Below are 15,584 nucleotides of genomic sequence, written 5' to 3'. Positions count from 1 at the left end.
AAAAGACCAAATCATCAGATGTTTGTAAGGGCCTTTCCCCTGTTTATTGCCAAGGCCCCAGCCTAGGCCTGTCCTGCCCACTCCTGATCAAAGGAAGCAGCCACCAGTGGTAAAGGGCCAGGACCACCTGGTTCCAATCAGGAGGGCTCCTCCACGGGGCGCAGTCGGCTGGTGGTGGGTGGGCAGCTGATAAGGGAGTCCTGCCACGGTCATTCTAGCTTCAAGTCCAGCACCAGGCCATTCTGTTAGGAGGCAAAGGGCAGGGGTGGGGGTGGGGGAGCAGTGATACAGGCCACCAGGCACAGGGAGAGGGTGGAACTGGGCCCATTGCCAGGGAGTGGAAACCAGTGTGGTGTTTAAGCAAAGGTTGAAATAGACTCAACTTGTGACCCCAGGGAGGTCCCTTCAACTCTCTGAGCCTCAGTGTTCTCAACTATCAAGAGGAGACAAGCACCCCTCCCTCCCAGAGTGGAGCAATCAAATGAGAAAAATGTACATTTAGCACTCCAAACTCAAAGCCTGACATGCAATAAAAAACTAATATTTACTGAGCACTTACTGTAAGTCTTTTGGTGAATTATCTCAATGAATCATAGTAACAGTCCTATGAGCTCTATACCCATATCATCATCTCCATTTTAAGCACAGGAAAACAGAGGCAGAGAGAGGTAAGTGATTTGCTCAAGGTGGCAGAGCGAGAGAGCAGCAGGTTCAAGTATCCCTGGCACACCCTGGCAAAGGAGGATCACAGGTTCTGACAGGGGCAGGGTCTTGCTCTTGAGATTGGCAGGATTATACTGATGGCCCTGTGGCTTCTCCAGCCCCACTCCCTCCAGTTTGAGAGAAACAGGTTCTTGCTCATCACCTACTGGCTGAAAGTGTTGATCGACATGGCCTCCCTCAGAGGGCCAGACTCAGATTGACAGACCCTCCCCTCACCTCCACGATGTGCAGCTCAGCCAGGTTGTAATTCATGGCCAGAAAGTCTGGGAGCGGGAGTCCAACTTGGAGCACATCTGAGAAATACAGTAAGAGTCATCTCAGCCTGACTGCTCTGCAGTTGATTAAGGAGGGGCTGCCTGGAGCAGAGTAGTGGGAATAGTGCTGTGATTGATTCACGATGTCTGCCAGCAGTGTAGGCAGAGAGCACTTAAACCAGCTCTACCAAGTATTAATATCCCAGGTCAAGCTCTCATTCAAGATATGGGATCTAGGGTCAGAGTCTCAATTATGGAAGAAGCCTTTGTCCCCAGGCAGGTAACATTCAGACTACATTAGAATCAAAGATTCAGCAATGACCACCCATCCTCTTTTAGCCTCCCCTATCAGGAGTCAGTGATGGGGCTTTGAGATCACCCAGGGGGCATCCTTTCTTGCTTAAGGTGTCTCTTGGCATCAGTAAAATCAAAGCTTGTTGGAGCCCTCACCATTGATGACTGGGATGTAGGCTTCTCGGAGATAATCAGTGATGAAGCCAGTTAATTCCTTTTCCTGAGGGAGAGAAAGAAAGAAAACATCCACATCCCATCATTCAATTCGGTTCAACCCAATCCAACCTAAATCAACAGATCTTTTCTGCCTTCACTCTGGCTCGGTCTGGGGACCACAGGAATGAATATTAGAGTCATCAAATAGCTTGTCCAGCTAGCGACAAAACTGGGCCCTGCCCTGGCTCTGTTTGACTGTAGGCCTATGCCCTTTACCTCTGCTTAGTCCCCATTCAGGTGACACGTGGGGCCTTGGGTCATGGTGCTGGCATGAGAAGTGCAGGAAACAGGAGGTGGCTCTGTGGACCCCACTCTTACTCTTACAGAAAACTCAGTAGCTTTAATCAATCATTCATTCACCACCTCTCTCTACCTTAGTTTCCCCCTCTATGAAAGGGAATTATAATAGCACCTACTCACAGAGGATTAAATGAGGTTGGGTAAAGCACATAGCACAGAGTAAGTGCTGTTGTTGTTGTTTTTATTATTATTAGCACCTGCTGGGGTTAGGTTCTGTATTGGGCTCTGAGGCTACAGAGTCTAATAAAAACAACAGTGTGGCTAACCAAGGCAGCCCAGACTGCCACTATCCATGGCAATGTTTTTAAAATCAATCCAGAGAGATGTCCAGAGTCTATCTAGAAAAGGAAACAGGGACTCGGAGAGGCTAAGAGACATTCCCAAGCTCACTCAGTAAGTCAAGAGCCCCAAGCCTCACAACGGCCGAGCTCTATTTACCCTGCCTCCATTTCAGGGCCTTTTCCTGCAGTCCCAAGGGAGAATGGACCCAGTCCTGCCCTCAAGCCAGACCAGGCAGAGAATTTGGGACACTTACATTGAAGTTACCAATAGATGAAGACTTCCGTGACAGGCTCAGTAATCTGTGGGAAGGCAGAAGCACGGGGTTGGGGGTGGTCAGAGCTACTGGCCCTGGCCCTGGAGATCCTAAGAGGAATCCTAAGCACCCCAAAGCCTCCCTGATGCGGAATTCCCACTGCGGCCTTCAGACCAGGTGCTCATAAGTCTCTGCTCACATGTTACCTATGGTGCGGCTCTCACCACCTTTCATTACAGCCCATTCTATTTCCCAAGCTCCAACTACCAAGCTTTCCTGTTCCTCCTCTCAGTTGACTGTTCCTGCTGGGCCGCCCAGTCATGTCTATTTCTCTTACCCAAGGCCAGCTATGCAGAGGTTTACGGCTCGACTGGTCAGTCTCAGATCCTTGCAGGACACGGAGTAGGAGCCCCTCACCCTGCCCTTCCCCTGCACTGCCTCCAGCAGACACTAACACATGCTGGCACCAGACAGGCCACGCAGTGGTCATCTGGTGGCTCTACCTGTCTATTCTCTATGCCAGTAACAGACCCTCCGTTTTCCATTCTCATTTCAAGTTATTCAGGTGGGGCTGAACCCAATGCCCCAAGAATGAGCATATGACCCAAGCCTGGCCAATCAGAGCATCCCATCTCTTGGTGACAGGGATTGGCTTGAGTTGTTCATGTGACCCAAGCTAGACCAATGAAAAGCAGTCTCGGTAATTTTGTTAGACCATTGGACAAGAGGCCTTTCTTGCTTTTGGGGTCACTCTCCCACTGTGTGGGGAGAGGCTGCCTGAAAATTTAACCAACAAAGTGGATAGCAAAGGCAAGGGGAAGAGGGAGGCAAACTGTGTTTGCATGCCTGGATCCAGCCATGCCTGAAGGCAGACCTACCCCTAGAGTTTTCAATTATGTGAGCTGAAAGATCCCTTTTGGGGTTAAGTCAGTTAAAGGTGGAATTCTGTCTCTTGTGACTGAAAGAATCCTGACATAATACAAGTCAGATTGATTATTAAGGCAATACAAGAATTAGGAGTGACAGAATGTAAGAGACATTCCCAAGCTCACTCAGTAAGTCAAGAGCCCCAGCCTCACAACGGCCTAGCTCTATTTACCCTGCCTCCATTTCAGGGCCTGAATGTAAGGCTAAGATGTTAAATGGTGCTCCTCTCAGAGTATAATAAGAATGAAGGAGGATAATAAATATAATGTATGTAGCCAGCATGTCACATACAGAGTGAGCTCAATAAATCTTAGCTGTTATTAGTATAAGAAAAGGCTTCCCGGAAGAGGTAGCTTTGAGCTGGGCCCTGACTCTCAGGTGGCATTTCGATGGCATAGGAAAAGGCCTATTAATAGAAAAGGAGACATGGGCCCATGACCAGACTCACTGTGAAAGAACCTAGTGGAAGAGTAAGGGTAGAGAAGAACTTAAGAAAGGCCTTGAATGCCAGGCTAAGATTTGAAAAAAGATCATGCAGATAGTGGGGAGCCATTGAGGGTTCTAGAGCAGGGAGGGTGACCAGAGCAGCCTGGGAGCGTGGGCTGTGCTGATGGATCAGGGGAGAGCCTGGAGCAGGAAGCCAAGTGGTGTTGGTAATGCCCGTGCAGGGGTCCAGGGATGCCAACATGGGGCTGCAGGCTCCTACCTGTCCAGAGAGGTGACCATCTGCAGCCGGTTCTCATGCACTGAGTACTGCATTTTCAGATTGAAATGCTAGCATCAGGGGAGGAAGCAGACAGAAGGCAATGGGTCCCTCCATCAGGACTGGCAAAGCCAGAGACTTTACCACCTTCCCAGTACCACCACCACTGCCAAGACAAAGCAGGGGTCCTTCTCTCCACCCATCACATTCCCAGGAACTGACCCCAGCAGTCTCCCCACATCTCCATCCCAGGCTCCTCATCTCTCCTTGTCCCGGACTCGGACATCACCCCCAAAATACCTGGCAGCATCGTAGGTCCCTGCACACACTGTGTTACTTCTCCAGGCCTTTGCACATGCCGTAACCTCTGCCTGGAGTGTCCTTCAACCCCACCCTCACCAACACCAACCCCTTCCCTAGCCAGCTCTTGCTTGACCTTCAAAACATAGCTCAGCTATCACCTCCTCTGGGATGTCCTCTGTGATTTCCCCAAACTGGACTTGGGGTCTCTCTAGGCTCCATAGTTCCCTTGGTGAACCCTTCACTGTCTTTGTGGATGCTAATGAATGCTGGAGGGAGAGAGGAGGATGGAAAAGAAAGGAAAGACTAGGCCATTAACCTTCAGTTTGCTGATCTTTCCAGACACTCAAAGGTTCAGTGGCAGAGCCAAGGACCAGACACCAGGTGACAGTTCCTGGGAGGTTAGGACCACGCAATTGAGATTAAGAACACTTCACTACTTGGCTGTCAGTTAAAATCCCTCTATCCAGCCTTGACTATCCATGAGGTTGAGAATAAATGGGGAACAGATCCCACTCACAACTTCCAGGAGAAAGAGGGACACAGGAGGCTTGCCCCGCCGCCGAACTGCAAACATCTCCAGGGTGCTGTAGAGTTGCAGCAGGCTCTTGCCTGTCTTCATGGTCACCTTGGGGGGCTTGTTTATCCTGATATGTGTCACCAAGTGCTTTGGCTTGGGATAGGCCTTAGCCACCTACAGAAACCAGAACACTTCGCTCAGAACCAGTCCTTAGACTGGTGGCTTCAGTTGAAACCAGGAGTCCCTCATGAAATACATGATTTCTACCTTGGACACAGGAAGTACGACATGCAAAGGCTGGGATGTATCTATCGGGAAACAAAAGGAACAAAACACACAATTTGTTTTGTTCTACATTGGACAAAGAAACTACAATGCACAAAAGCTGAGCTGTTCTATGCTGGACCCAAAGAGTACTCTATGGAGAAGTCAGGATGTTTCTACATTGGACTAGAGACATATGGCATTGAAGAGCTGCCTCCGAAATCTCTCCCCTTTGACTGGAGGGGAACAGGGCAGGACAGGGTGTGGTGATCACGGGCAACAGGGGCACTCACTTCAGGGATGAAGGCAGCCAGTGTCTTAGTGGTTTGTGGGGGCAGCTCACCAACCTACAAAATAAAAATTAAAGTTAGGATTACTGAAGCCTTCCCTGACCCCTCCTAACAAACATCTCCTCTGACTCAATAAGGTGTACCCTTTGAGGCTCCCTTTATCACAACACTTATTACTCTGTGCTTAAGTAGAGAATGAGCTTCTGGGTAGCACAGACTATGTCTTACCCCTTCCAATGTCCATATCTCTTAGCACAAGATCAAATGCTGAGAAAATGTCGTTAGATGGAAAAGCAGGAAGACAGATGGGAGAATGGATAGATGTGATGGGTTAGAGGGGAATGAGTGGATGGATTTGTGGATGGATAGATAGATAGATGGGGAAAATGGATAAGCAGACGAGTGGGTGAATGGGTGGTAGGATGGATGGATGAATGGATGAATGGGTAGGAGGAAATGTGGGGAGGGGTGCATGGATGGATAATGGATGGACGGATGGGTGGGTGGATGGATGGGTGGGTGAATGAATGAAAGGAATGATAGAAAGATGGGTGGATGGGAAGATAATGGAATGAGATGATAAATAGATGGGAAAATAGATGAATAACTGACGGGTGGGAGGATGGATGGGAAGGTACAGGATGGATGATGGGCAGATGAATGGGAGGATGGTAGATCAGTAGCGGGTGGATGGATATACGGGTGGTTGGATGAGTGGATGCATAAGTGGACGAGTGGGAGAATGGAAAGCTGGGTGGGTAGATGGGTGTTTGGGTGGTAGATGGCAGATGCATATACTCACTCATTCAACAATATCAGGCCCTGCCTCAGGTGTCGTGTGGATGATTTGAAGGGACGTGTGGATGTTAGCTGGATGGACATTTACCTCGGGCATGAATACAAGATAGCTAGATAGACAAGTGGGTGGATGATGAGTGGCTAGCAGGAAGACAGCTGGATGGACGGATGGCCAAGTCATGGGAGATATAGGGTGGTGAGTGAGTAGTTGGTGGTGGGACAGTTGAACATATGGATGAGTGGGTGGTAGTTACAAGGACAGAGGGATGGTGGATGGTGGCATGAACTGATGAGAAACCCAAATCAGTCCTGGCATCTCCCAGTCCTAGCGTTGCTCAAAACCCCAGGATATTTCTCAGAATGGACAAACTAGGCAGGGACTGTCATTATAGGGGCAGAGGCAGTTGGGAACAGGGAACTGGCAGCTCACCGTCATGTCCTGGACCTTCACATCCAAGGACTTCTGCAGAAGGGTGAGCTCCGCTGTGAGGAGGGTGGCTGAGAGCAGCAGCTGTGACGAGCCCTCGGCGTAGCCCTTGGGGAACTCGAGGGCCTCCCCGTCACCCGCCAGCGGGATGGCTTTGCCCTTTTGCTGCTGCACCACAGGCTGCAGGACAGCCGGGAGGGAGACACTCAGGGGACCTGGCTGGTAAGTCTCAGGCCTCCAACTAACAGGGTTCAAACTAAGCCCCACATCAGCAGGTCAGTAAACGTTAGACCCTCCCAGGATACAGGTAGGTAGACTGAGGCCTGAGAGGACAAGGGACTCAGTCATTGACCAACTGGCACTTCCTCCTGGGATTGCTTTGGTAACCCCAGTTGATCTGACTCTGGTTGGAGCCCTCATTTATACAGAACATGATTTCTGCTCTATTTGCAAGAGAAGGAGGTAAGTGGGAAACAACGTGGGCCTGTAAGCACCCCACTGGAGGAAGACTTCACAGGGAGGTGACTTCTTAGGATTTTTCTTCCCCATCCTGGAAGATGTATCTTACCTCATCACCTGGGGTTTTGTAAACCTGGATGAGGGCCCAACTCTGCCACCCACTCACTGTGGGACCCTAGCCAAGCCCTGACTCCCTGCAGGCCTCAGTGTTTCCATCTGTACAATGGCCAGGTACAACTGGGTAAGCCATTTGCTGGGAGAAGCAAACAGCCTTGGAAGAAGTGTGAGTGTGAGATTGGCAGCCCCAGAAATCAGCTGGGGGGACTCAAGTTTCATGTTTAGTGCAGAAGGTGGGAGAGGGCCCCCGTGTCATGGAATACTCACATGGTGGGCCTGGTCCACCAAGACCTCAAGGGCCCTCCCATTCTCCATAGCCCCAGTCCAGGCACCTGCCCTGGTGGGAGCAGCCCTTACCACCCAGGCCAGTGAGCCTGAATCCCCAGCCTCCTGGTGGGCCCCGGCACTTACACTGAAGTCCACTTGGATATAGCTGGCTGTGGTGGTTGGTGTGGACATCAGGACATACTTGACAGTGCCCATCTGGCCCACAGGCATGGCGTCTATGCAAAGAGAAGGTTCCATTCAAAGAGGTGCCAACTCCAGAAGTGGTCCAGCCTGAAGAAGCTGGCACCAGCCAGCTCTGTGTGACCTAAGGCAAACTGTTTAGCATCTCTGGGCCTCAGTGACTTTATCTGTAGAATGGGGGCAATGGTGCCTGGCCTGGAAAATCACATCACTCTCCTGGCACAGCTTGGATCTCACAACAGACCAGCGGGATCGGGATTAGCAGCTGTTTTACAGATGAGGAACAACCTGAGGCTCAGGGGAGTGAAGTGACTTTCCCAGCCACACTTTCCCCGGCCAGTGTGAGTGTCCCCATACTGGGGACACAAGCCAGTTTTCTTCACACCCAGCCACTGGGATTTCCTGTCCTCCACACTAGGAAGCCCTGTAGGTCCCAGAATGATGGAAGCAGCAGATCTGCTCAGGAAAGGAGAGCCTGCTATTACCACTATTGGGATTACTATTTATTCAGGGCACAAGGCTTGTGGATGAGCCCAGAATGTCTGTGGTCCTCAGAGTCTCAGGGATGCCGGGTGGAATACTGGGTGGTGGGATGAGAGAGAGGCCCCCAGAGTCCCTCAGGACCTCAGGCTTCCCATCTAGACATTGGGGTATGGACACCATGATGTCAGACCTCCTCTAGACCCAAGGCTGAGCTGGAAGCAGGCATGGAGTGGGGAGTGGGGCATCAAAGTTCATCTGTCCTGGTGTCCTGGTGTAGGGATGACATGTGGCTACACTCACTATTCAGGTTGGTCCACTTCCTGTTCACATACACCAGGACCGCATCGATGGCTGGACACATCTGGAAGCAGAGAAGGTGCTGGGCTGAGAGGATCCCTGCGTGGAGACCTCACTCTCCAGCTGAATAGTACACCACAGGGAATCCTAAGAGCCCTGGTGGGATAGGAACTGGTAGAGAAACTGAGGCCCCAAGTCAAGTGAAAAGTCAGTAGCAGAGGCTGTACTAGAATCCAGATCTCCTGCCCCCAGTCTGCAAAATCACTGAGGACTCATTGTCCAGGGACTGGTCACCTAAGCAGGGCTGGCAAGCTGTGAAACGCAGGCTGTCATTTCCTCCTCCCATGCTCATGGCAGATGTCACTAGATGGTCACGGCATCTTGTCCCACTGAGCCAGCCACAGCCCCAGAACCCTTCTCAGCCACTGTCAACCAGTCAGGGTTAGCACCCAAGATGAAATAAATGTGTCAGTCCTGGTCTAAGCAATCCCAGCAACGAGGGCGGAAGGCTTGCTCTGGGCCACTCACCAGGCCAGGGAGGACTTTGTGCAGGGTGCTGTCCAGGAACTTCTTGACCACCTTGGGCAGCATGCTAGACACAAGCACCAGAGGATGGGTGAGCAGGTGTACCAACAGCAGGAATTCAGGCACAGGACACGGAGGGACATGGTTAAGGAAATTCAGTGGCTCAGAAAGTGGGAGGCTGGGGTGTAGCAACGTGGCCCAGACTTCCTCCCCAACCACAGAGCCCCTCACTTGCTAGGCAGGTTGGTCTTCACATTGACCAGGATGACCTCACAGCCCTCACTCTTGAACATGGGAAGGCCAGTCTCCTCATCCTGCAGAAGCCGGTTGGTGGCTGTGATATTCAGGATCACGATGATTTCCATGTTCCCGCCCATGAAGCTGGAGGATGGGGCAGGCAGGCATCATGGGCATCTGCCCCTGTGGCCACTATCCCTGCCTCCTCTTTGTTCACAGTTTCAGCAGCTCTGAGAGGAGGAGAGGGTGAGGGACCACCCCCATGGGACAGAAAAGGAGATGGGACCTGCTCAAGGTCACACAACCAGACATTCCCTTCCCCTCTTGCTTTGGCAAACACCTGTGCATCCCTGAAAACTCTGCTCAGCTGTCATCACCTCCCCAAAGCTTTTTCTGAGTCTCCCCCTCAGCCCTGCCCAACACTTCCTCTGTCCTAGAAAGAGTCTGTGATTGTGGTTAGACCTGGTTCCCATCAAGGGTAGGAACCTCCCACAGATGTATACAATCAATTACATTTCAATAAAAACAAACAAATGAAAAACGAAGGTAGGAACCAAGTCTGCACCATCTCAGATCATAGCACCCAGGTAGTACACAGTAGGTACTCAATAAATGTGCATGTATGGGTGAGACAGGGAGCCCACTCTCCTTCCCCTGCCCCTCCCCCACCATGCTCACCTCTTGCCAGTGATGGTCATGCCTGTGGACACACACTGGAAGATGCCCACTCCAGGTACAAAGTTCAGTGTGATGGCGGGCAGCTGGACGTCCTTCACTTTCAGACTGGGAGAGGACAGGCACCCACAGAGATGAGAACTGGGTAGGCAAGACCCAGGCCCTCAACCTGCTCCTCCACCACCTTGCTGGAAGGCCTGGGTAAAGCCCCATACCACGCCACAGGGATAAGCCTGCCTCATGGGCATGAAATGTAAACAAAAGACTGCACATGAACCGATTTGTATTCAGAAAGCACCCATCATATGTGAGATGGGACACATGGCTGACTCTGTGTGACCCTGGGCTGTTCCCTTCCCTTCTATGGGCCCAATTTCCCCATCAACAAAACAGGGAGATTGGCTTAGATTGGGACTCTCAGCAGGGGCACTCTTGAGGATTTGGGCAGGTTAATGCTTTGCTGTGGGAGGCTTCCTATGCATTGCAGATGTTTAGTAGTGTCTCTGCTCTACGCCACCCACTAGAGCCAGTAGCACTCCCCCTTTACCCTGTAAGTTATCACCACCAAAAATGTCTCCAGATATTGCCAGACGTCCCCTTGGAGGCAAAATCACCTCTGGATGAGAACCAGCAGTCAAGATCCAGGGTAACAGAGATGAGGCACGTATACCTCCACCTGCTCATCCCGAGCTCTTGGCAGACATTGCTAATTGGTCACAGTCCCATTTCTGCTATGTCTAGACAGTGCCTGAGAACACTCCCCGGTGCATCCCTCCAGGCAGGTCCCACCAGTCAACCCCATAAGGCACTTGCAAAGGAACCCATTTCCTCTTGTCACTAAATGATCGTTGACACCTTTCCAGCTCTATCATTTGAGCATTTTTTTCTCTTTAATTTAATGTACATTCACTAAGCTTGTGTTGCATGCAAGGAGTTGGAGTTGGAATTTTCAACCTCACTTCCTCCTTAAAATGACCCTGCTCACAACAAGGCAGGAATTGTCCCCGGTGGATGGTGGAAGAGGCCCAGGCCCAGGCAGGAACAGTGATGTGCCCAAGGTCACGCAGCAGCACAGCACAAGGCAGGGAAGAGGCCCCAGGCCCCGCACCAACACTCTTACCTGGCCTCCTTGGGCCTTGGGCACAGCATTCCCCACCACCCTCTGGCCTAAGTGTCACCCTTTGACCCCCTTTCCCCACTTACTTGGTGATGCCCTTGATGGGTTTCATCCCAGGCTGCTTCTTGCCTGCCTCAGCTGCCATCTTCTCCAGGATATGACTCTCTTCCATGGCGCTCTGGACCTCTGGAGGTAGGAGTGTCCAGAGAGACACTTAACCAGGCTCCCTGCTGCTTCCCTGGCCACTTACAGTCACTGTGTCCCATGCTGAGCTGGACAATGCCAGGGACCTAGGGATGAGTCATGTCCAACCTCTACCTAATGGGGGGAGACAGGGTCACCAGCAATGACAGTAACAAGTGACAAGAGCCATAATAGGATAAATGCAGGCATCTGTAGGAACCACATGAGGGGTTTAGACCAGGAAGGGAGGATCTTAGGAAGGTTTCCAGCAGGAGGTGACATATCAGTTGGCCCTTGAAGAAGGAATAGGAGTTTTCACCAGGAAGCTAAGAGATAAAGGGCGCCACTCTGGGCAGAGGGCACAGCAAGTGCAAAGGTGGGAGGGGGAAGAAGGTGACATGGTGAGGGAGAGTGGTAAATTCAGCATGGCCCGAGGGTGGGGAGAGACACAACAGAGAGCCTGGAGCAGTTTGCAGGGGACAGAGCATGGAGGCCTTGAACACTAAGCTGGAGTATCGACTTTTCCAGTGAACCAGCCACTCCCAAGCATGGGTGATGATGGGATTTATCTGGGAGCTTGTGAAAAAGCAAGTTCCCGGCCTGAAGCAGAGAGATTCTGATTCCCCAGCCTGGAGGCCCCAAGTCCAAACGATACCCTGCCAGAAACACCTCTATTATGATCACAGGCTAATTCCTAGAGAAGGGACAAATACTGAGCTGATAGACTGTCGTTAACCTTTTGTACCTGGATGTGACTCCATTTCCCTTGTCGTGGAGCTGGGGGTGGAGGTGGAAAATAAGTTTTACTAAGCCCCTCCCCAACCCCCATGAGAAAATTTTAACCTCACGTTTCATTTGATCCTGCCAGGAAAGCACTTGTCACCCTATTTTACATATCTGTACATTTTATATTTACAAATGACCAAACAGCAACCCAGAGAGGGCAAGTGATTTGCCTGAGGCCACAGAGCAAGTTGTTGGCAGAGCTGAGACTTGACACATATCTGTCCACCTCCACCTCTACTTGTGGCCACCAACCCCTGCCAACAGGGACAACGAAAGACTCCAAGGGAGCAGTATTTCCAGCTCTGCCTCTAACTTGTAGGGGGAGCTTGGGCAAGTCATTCCATTTTCTCGGGGCCTCAGTTTCCCCCCTCTGTAAAATGGGAGAATAATAATAACACATTGCTTATAAGTTTATTTTGAGGATCACAGGATGCTCAAGGCTGGGCAACCATGAATGGTCAGTACCTACCACCTGCCCCATGCCCCACCTCCCAGCCCCACACCCAGGCCAGGAGCTAACCATGGTTCATGATGTCCATGCCCAACCGCAGCACTGCGCCAGGGTCAGCTCGTGTGCCTGTCAGCAGGCCGCAGAGTGCCAGACACAGGATCCACATCATGGCGCCACCTGTGTTGAAGGGCCTGAATTGGATGGAGCCCACCAGGTCCTGGTTCCCCTGGGGCTCTCCCATGTCCCAGAGCATATGGAGCCCCCTGGATGTTGTCAGGGGTCCAGGAGCCTTTGGACTCCAGCCAGCTCAGCAACATCATTATTGTCTCCTCCCAAGGGATTGAGGAACATCCGGATTAAATACAGGGCCTCTGGAGTCACCCCAGGTAGGTCACTTCCCTCTCTAAGCCTCAGTTTCCCCATGGGCATGAAGTGCTCTGACCAGCCTACAATACGGTGTGGGTGGGAGGTTAGCTGCAACTTTTTACAAGTTCAAGTGCGGCACAGTGCCGGACAAGGCTGGAGCCGCAGAGGGAATTCCAACCCTGCCCTGACTTAGGGAGCTGCCATTGCAGTTGGGGAGTGGCGAGTCCTGTGTCCTCCCACCTGACACTACAGCCAAAGCCCTGCCACCTCCTCCAGCTCAGCCGTACTTCCATGTGGAGCCCAAATATCTCAACTCAGAGCCCCTTAAGGTCCCTTGAGATATCACCTTACCAAAAGGGAAACCGAGGCACACGTGAGGTCTCATAACCAGTGAATAGCAAACTAAGTGAAGACCTCCCACCCCAGACCCTTCAAGGTTCCCAGGAAAGCCCTACCCCATCTCTGGCCCCCCAGCAATCCCTCCCTTCTACTTACCAAGACCTGAAATTCTCCCAGTCAGGGGCCAAGTGTGTATTTCAGGTTTGAGCTTTGGCTGAAAACACTCAAGGAGGAGCCCACGGTAGCCCAGCCTGTGCTGTCCCAGAGAGGGAAAGGTCCAGCTGAACTATCGCTGACAGCAGGCCCAGGCACCAAGGGCTCCCCTCATCCACAAATCAAGATGGGCCCCTACCCTGGACCTGCCTTCCCAGCCCGAGCCTATGCCTGCATTCATTCATTCAGCTCACACTTATTGAGTGCCTACTATGTACCAGGCAGGCCAGGCTACAAGGTGCCCACAGTACAAGGTGCTCACGGCAGAGATAGTCCTGTTCCTCCTGAATCTTAAAGCTTCTAGGGGTTGGGGGGGAGTCAGATGGGGAGCAGTAAAATGAGATATGGGATAAAGTGGACAGGGAAGGACTCCTAAGGAGAAGATATTTAGCCTGAGACCTAAAGGATGAAGAGGAGCCGGCATATAAAGAGCCAGGGAGAACATTCGAGCCAACAATTAATGTTCACTAAATGAACATGAAACCTATTTGTCTCTTGTCCCATTCAATTTTTAAATATCTAATCTGGGCTTGAAAATGATCAATCTTAGGGTTTCCTCAACCTCTTTGAGCACACACATGTGCGCCATGGGCATGTGCTCAGGTCCATACACGCCCAGTCCCAAATCTCTTTGAAAATCCTCCCCGGAGTTCTATGGAGTTCTGCGCCAGGGCGACAGAGCTGGAAGGGGCTTGGTGAGGGTCTCGTCCAGCCTCAGCCCTATCTCACAGGTAGAGAGACTGACCACCACCCCAGTCTCCCCGTTCCCAGGCCAGAACTGATGCCAGGTGTCAGGGTCACTCAGAGCAGGGATTTTTGTCCTCATGGAATAATAAGTGGCTTTGGGTAACACAGTCGTGCAGGTGTTTCTGGGACAAATGGTGAATGCCAGCGTTTTGTTTCTGATGTGCTTTTGCCTAAGCTGTCCCTTCCTCTTAGAATGTGTTCCCTCATCCATCCGTCACCTGCTCATCCCTCAAGTCCTAATTTCCACACTTGCCTCCTGCACCAGAAAGCCTCCCCTCAACCCACAACTGCCCCCAGCCTCAAAGATCAAAGTTTGAACCTGATCATGTACATAATCCATCCCACCCGAGAGGAGCGTTTCCTGCTGCCCCTGCCCCACCCTTTGCTCATACTTGTTGCTCCACCAGGAGTCTCTTCCTCCCTCCCGCTGCCTGGCACGTGCTCCTAGATGCCCCCACCCTGGTTGCCCAGCTTAGCTGTGGGCTCCCACAAGGCAGAGCCTGGGTTTCTCCCTCCCTGATCTCCCCTCAACCTCAGAGGAGCCCAAGCCCTGTCAGACCTGCTGTCTCCTTGATCTTCCCTATGTCCTACAGCAGAGGCTACCTGTGAGGTGGGGGGCACTGGGCAGGGGCCAGGACATAGATCCAAGCACTGGCCCTGCCACCCATTTGCTGTGTGACCAAGGGCAAGTCCCTTCCCCTCTCTGGGCCTCAGATTTCTCATCTGTAAAATGACAGTGCTGGATAGGACACTCTCTGGGGAGAGTTTCACGGGTGGGAGACTGTCCTTACCTTGCCAAGTGCGGGGAAGTCCTGCAGATGACTGACCCCTGCCTCCCGTCTCTGAGATGAGGAAGCCCTTATATTTGGGAGAGTGATTAGCTGCTTGGATAATTAAGGGTTTAATAAGGCCCAGATAATTATCTAGAGGCCGATGAACAGGAGCCCTGATGCTCACGTGACTCCTCGGTCTGTTCCAACATAAATAGCATGAGGACGAGGGCGGTTACATGAGGACGGTTGCTGGGGACGGGATGTGGGTGCCCAAGCGGGCACCAGTGCTCCCACTGCCCCCTGTCCTAGATCCAGCTCTTCGCACAAGGCTGGGCACACGATAGGCACCCAGTGGGCACCCATTCAACAAGCATTTATGGAGCACCTACTGTGTGCCAGGCCTATGCAGGGCACTGGGGTTACCACAGTGAACAAGGCAGGTGGGGTTCCTGCCCTGCGAGGGCTCCTGGGGCACAGAGGGGGAGATGAGCACTATGCAAGTCACCAACCACAAAACCAAGTCATTCCTCGGAGAGACAAGGTGGTGGAAGCCACTAAACCGGGGAGATGGGACAGAGGTGAAAGAACAGGGTTATCATCAGAGCTGGGAGATTACTTGAGCAGTGGTGGTGGGACCAATGGCACTGGGGTGAGCAGAGCCAGCTTTGAAAGACCAGGAAAGACAAAGGGAAAGGCCTGGAAGACGCTGGCTGGGCCCATCAGGACTTGTGCCCCTGAGACTCATTCACAGAAGGCATGAAGGTCTAATGGCCAAGTGGGGTGTCCTCAGAGAGACC

The 15,584-nt window shown here is 51.9% G+C and overlaps 1 protein-coding gene across 1 annotated transcript; it reads right to left on the bottom strand.

Moving 5' to 3' along the window:
• Positions 1–209: 209 nt before the first annotated feature.
• Positions 210–12,518, bottom strand: BPIFB6 (BPI fold containing family B member 6). Its single transcript, XM_063079893.1, has 15 exons — positions 12,419–12,518; positions 11,016–11,115; positions 9,816–9,920; positions 9,132–9,281; positions 8,904–8,967; positions 8,379–8,439; positions 7,539–7,630; positions 6,555–6,731; positions 5,330–5,383; positions 4,773–4,946; positions 3,956–4,023; positions 2,323–2,368; positions 1,428–1,491; positions 940–1,016; positions 210–242 (listed from the first exon to the last, which is right to left on the bottom strand). Exons 1-15 carry the CDS (start codon positions 12,516–12,518, stop codon positions 210–212), a joined length of 1,365 nt encoding a protein of 454 aa, XP_062935963.1.
• Between the last annotated feature and the right edge of the window lie 3,066 nt (positions 12,519–15,584).

This window comes from Cynocephalus volans, chromosome 1 (assembly GCF_027409185.1).
Source record: "Cynocephalus volans isolate mCynVol1 chromosome 1, mCynVol1.pri, whole genome shotgun sequence".
Lineage (NCBI taxonomy): Eukaryota > Metazoa > Chordata > Mammalia > Dermoptera > Cynocephalidae > Cynocephalus > Cynocephalus volans.
Note: the sequence above shows the minus strand (reverse complement) of the source record. Positions and strands in the feature narration are given on the sequence as shown.

Coding starts and splice junctions, on each gene's coding strand:
- BPIFB6 (XM_063079893.1), bottom strand. CDS start 12,518: ATGATGTGGATCCTGTGTCTGGCACTCTGCGGCCTGCTGACAGGCACA. Junction 11,116..12,418: donor CATGGACATCATGAACCATG/GTTAGCTCCTGG, acceptor TCCTACCTCCAG/AGGTCCAGAGCGCCATGGAA. Junction 4,024..4,772: donor CCCTCTTTCTCCTGGAAGTT/GTGAGTGGGATC, acceptor CCCTGATGCTAG/CATTTCAATCTGAAAATGCA.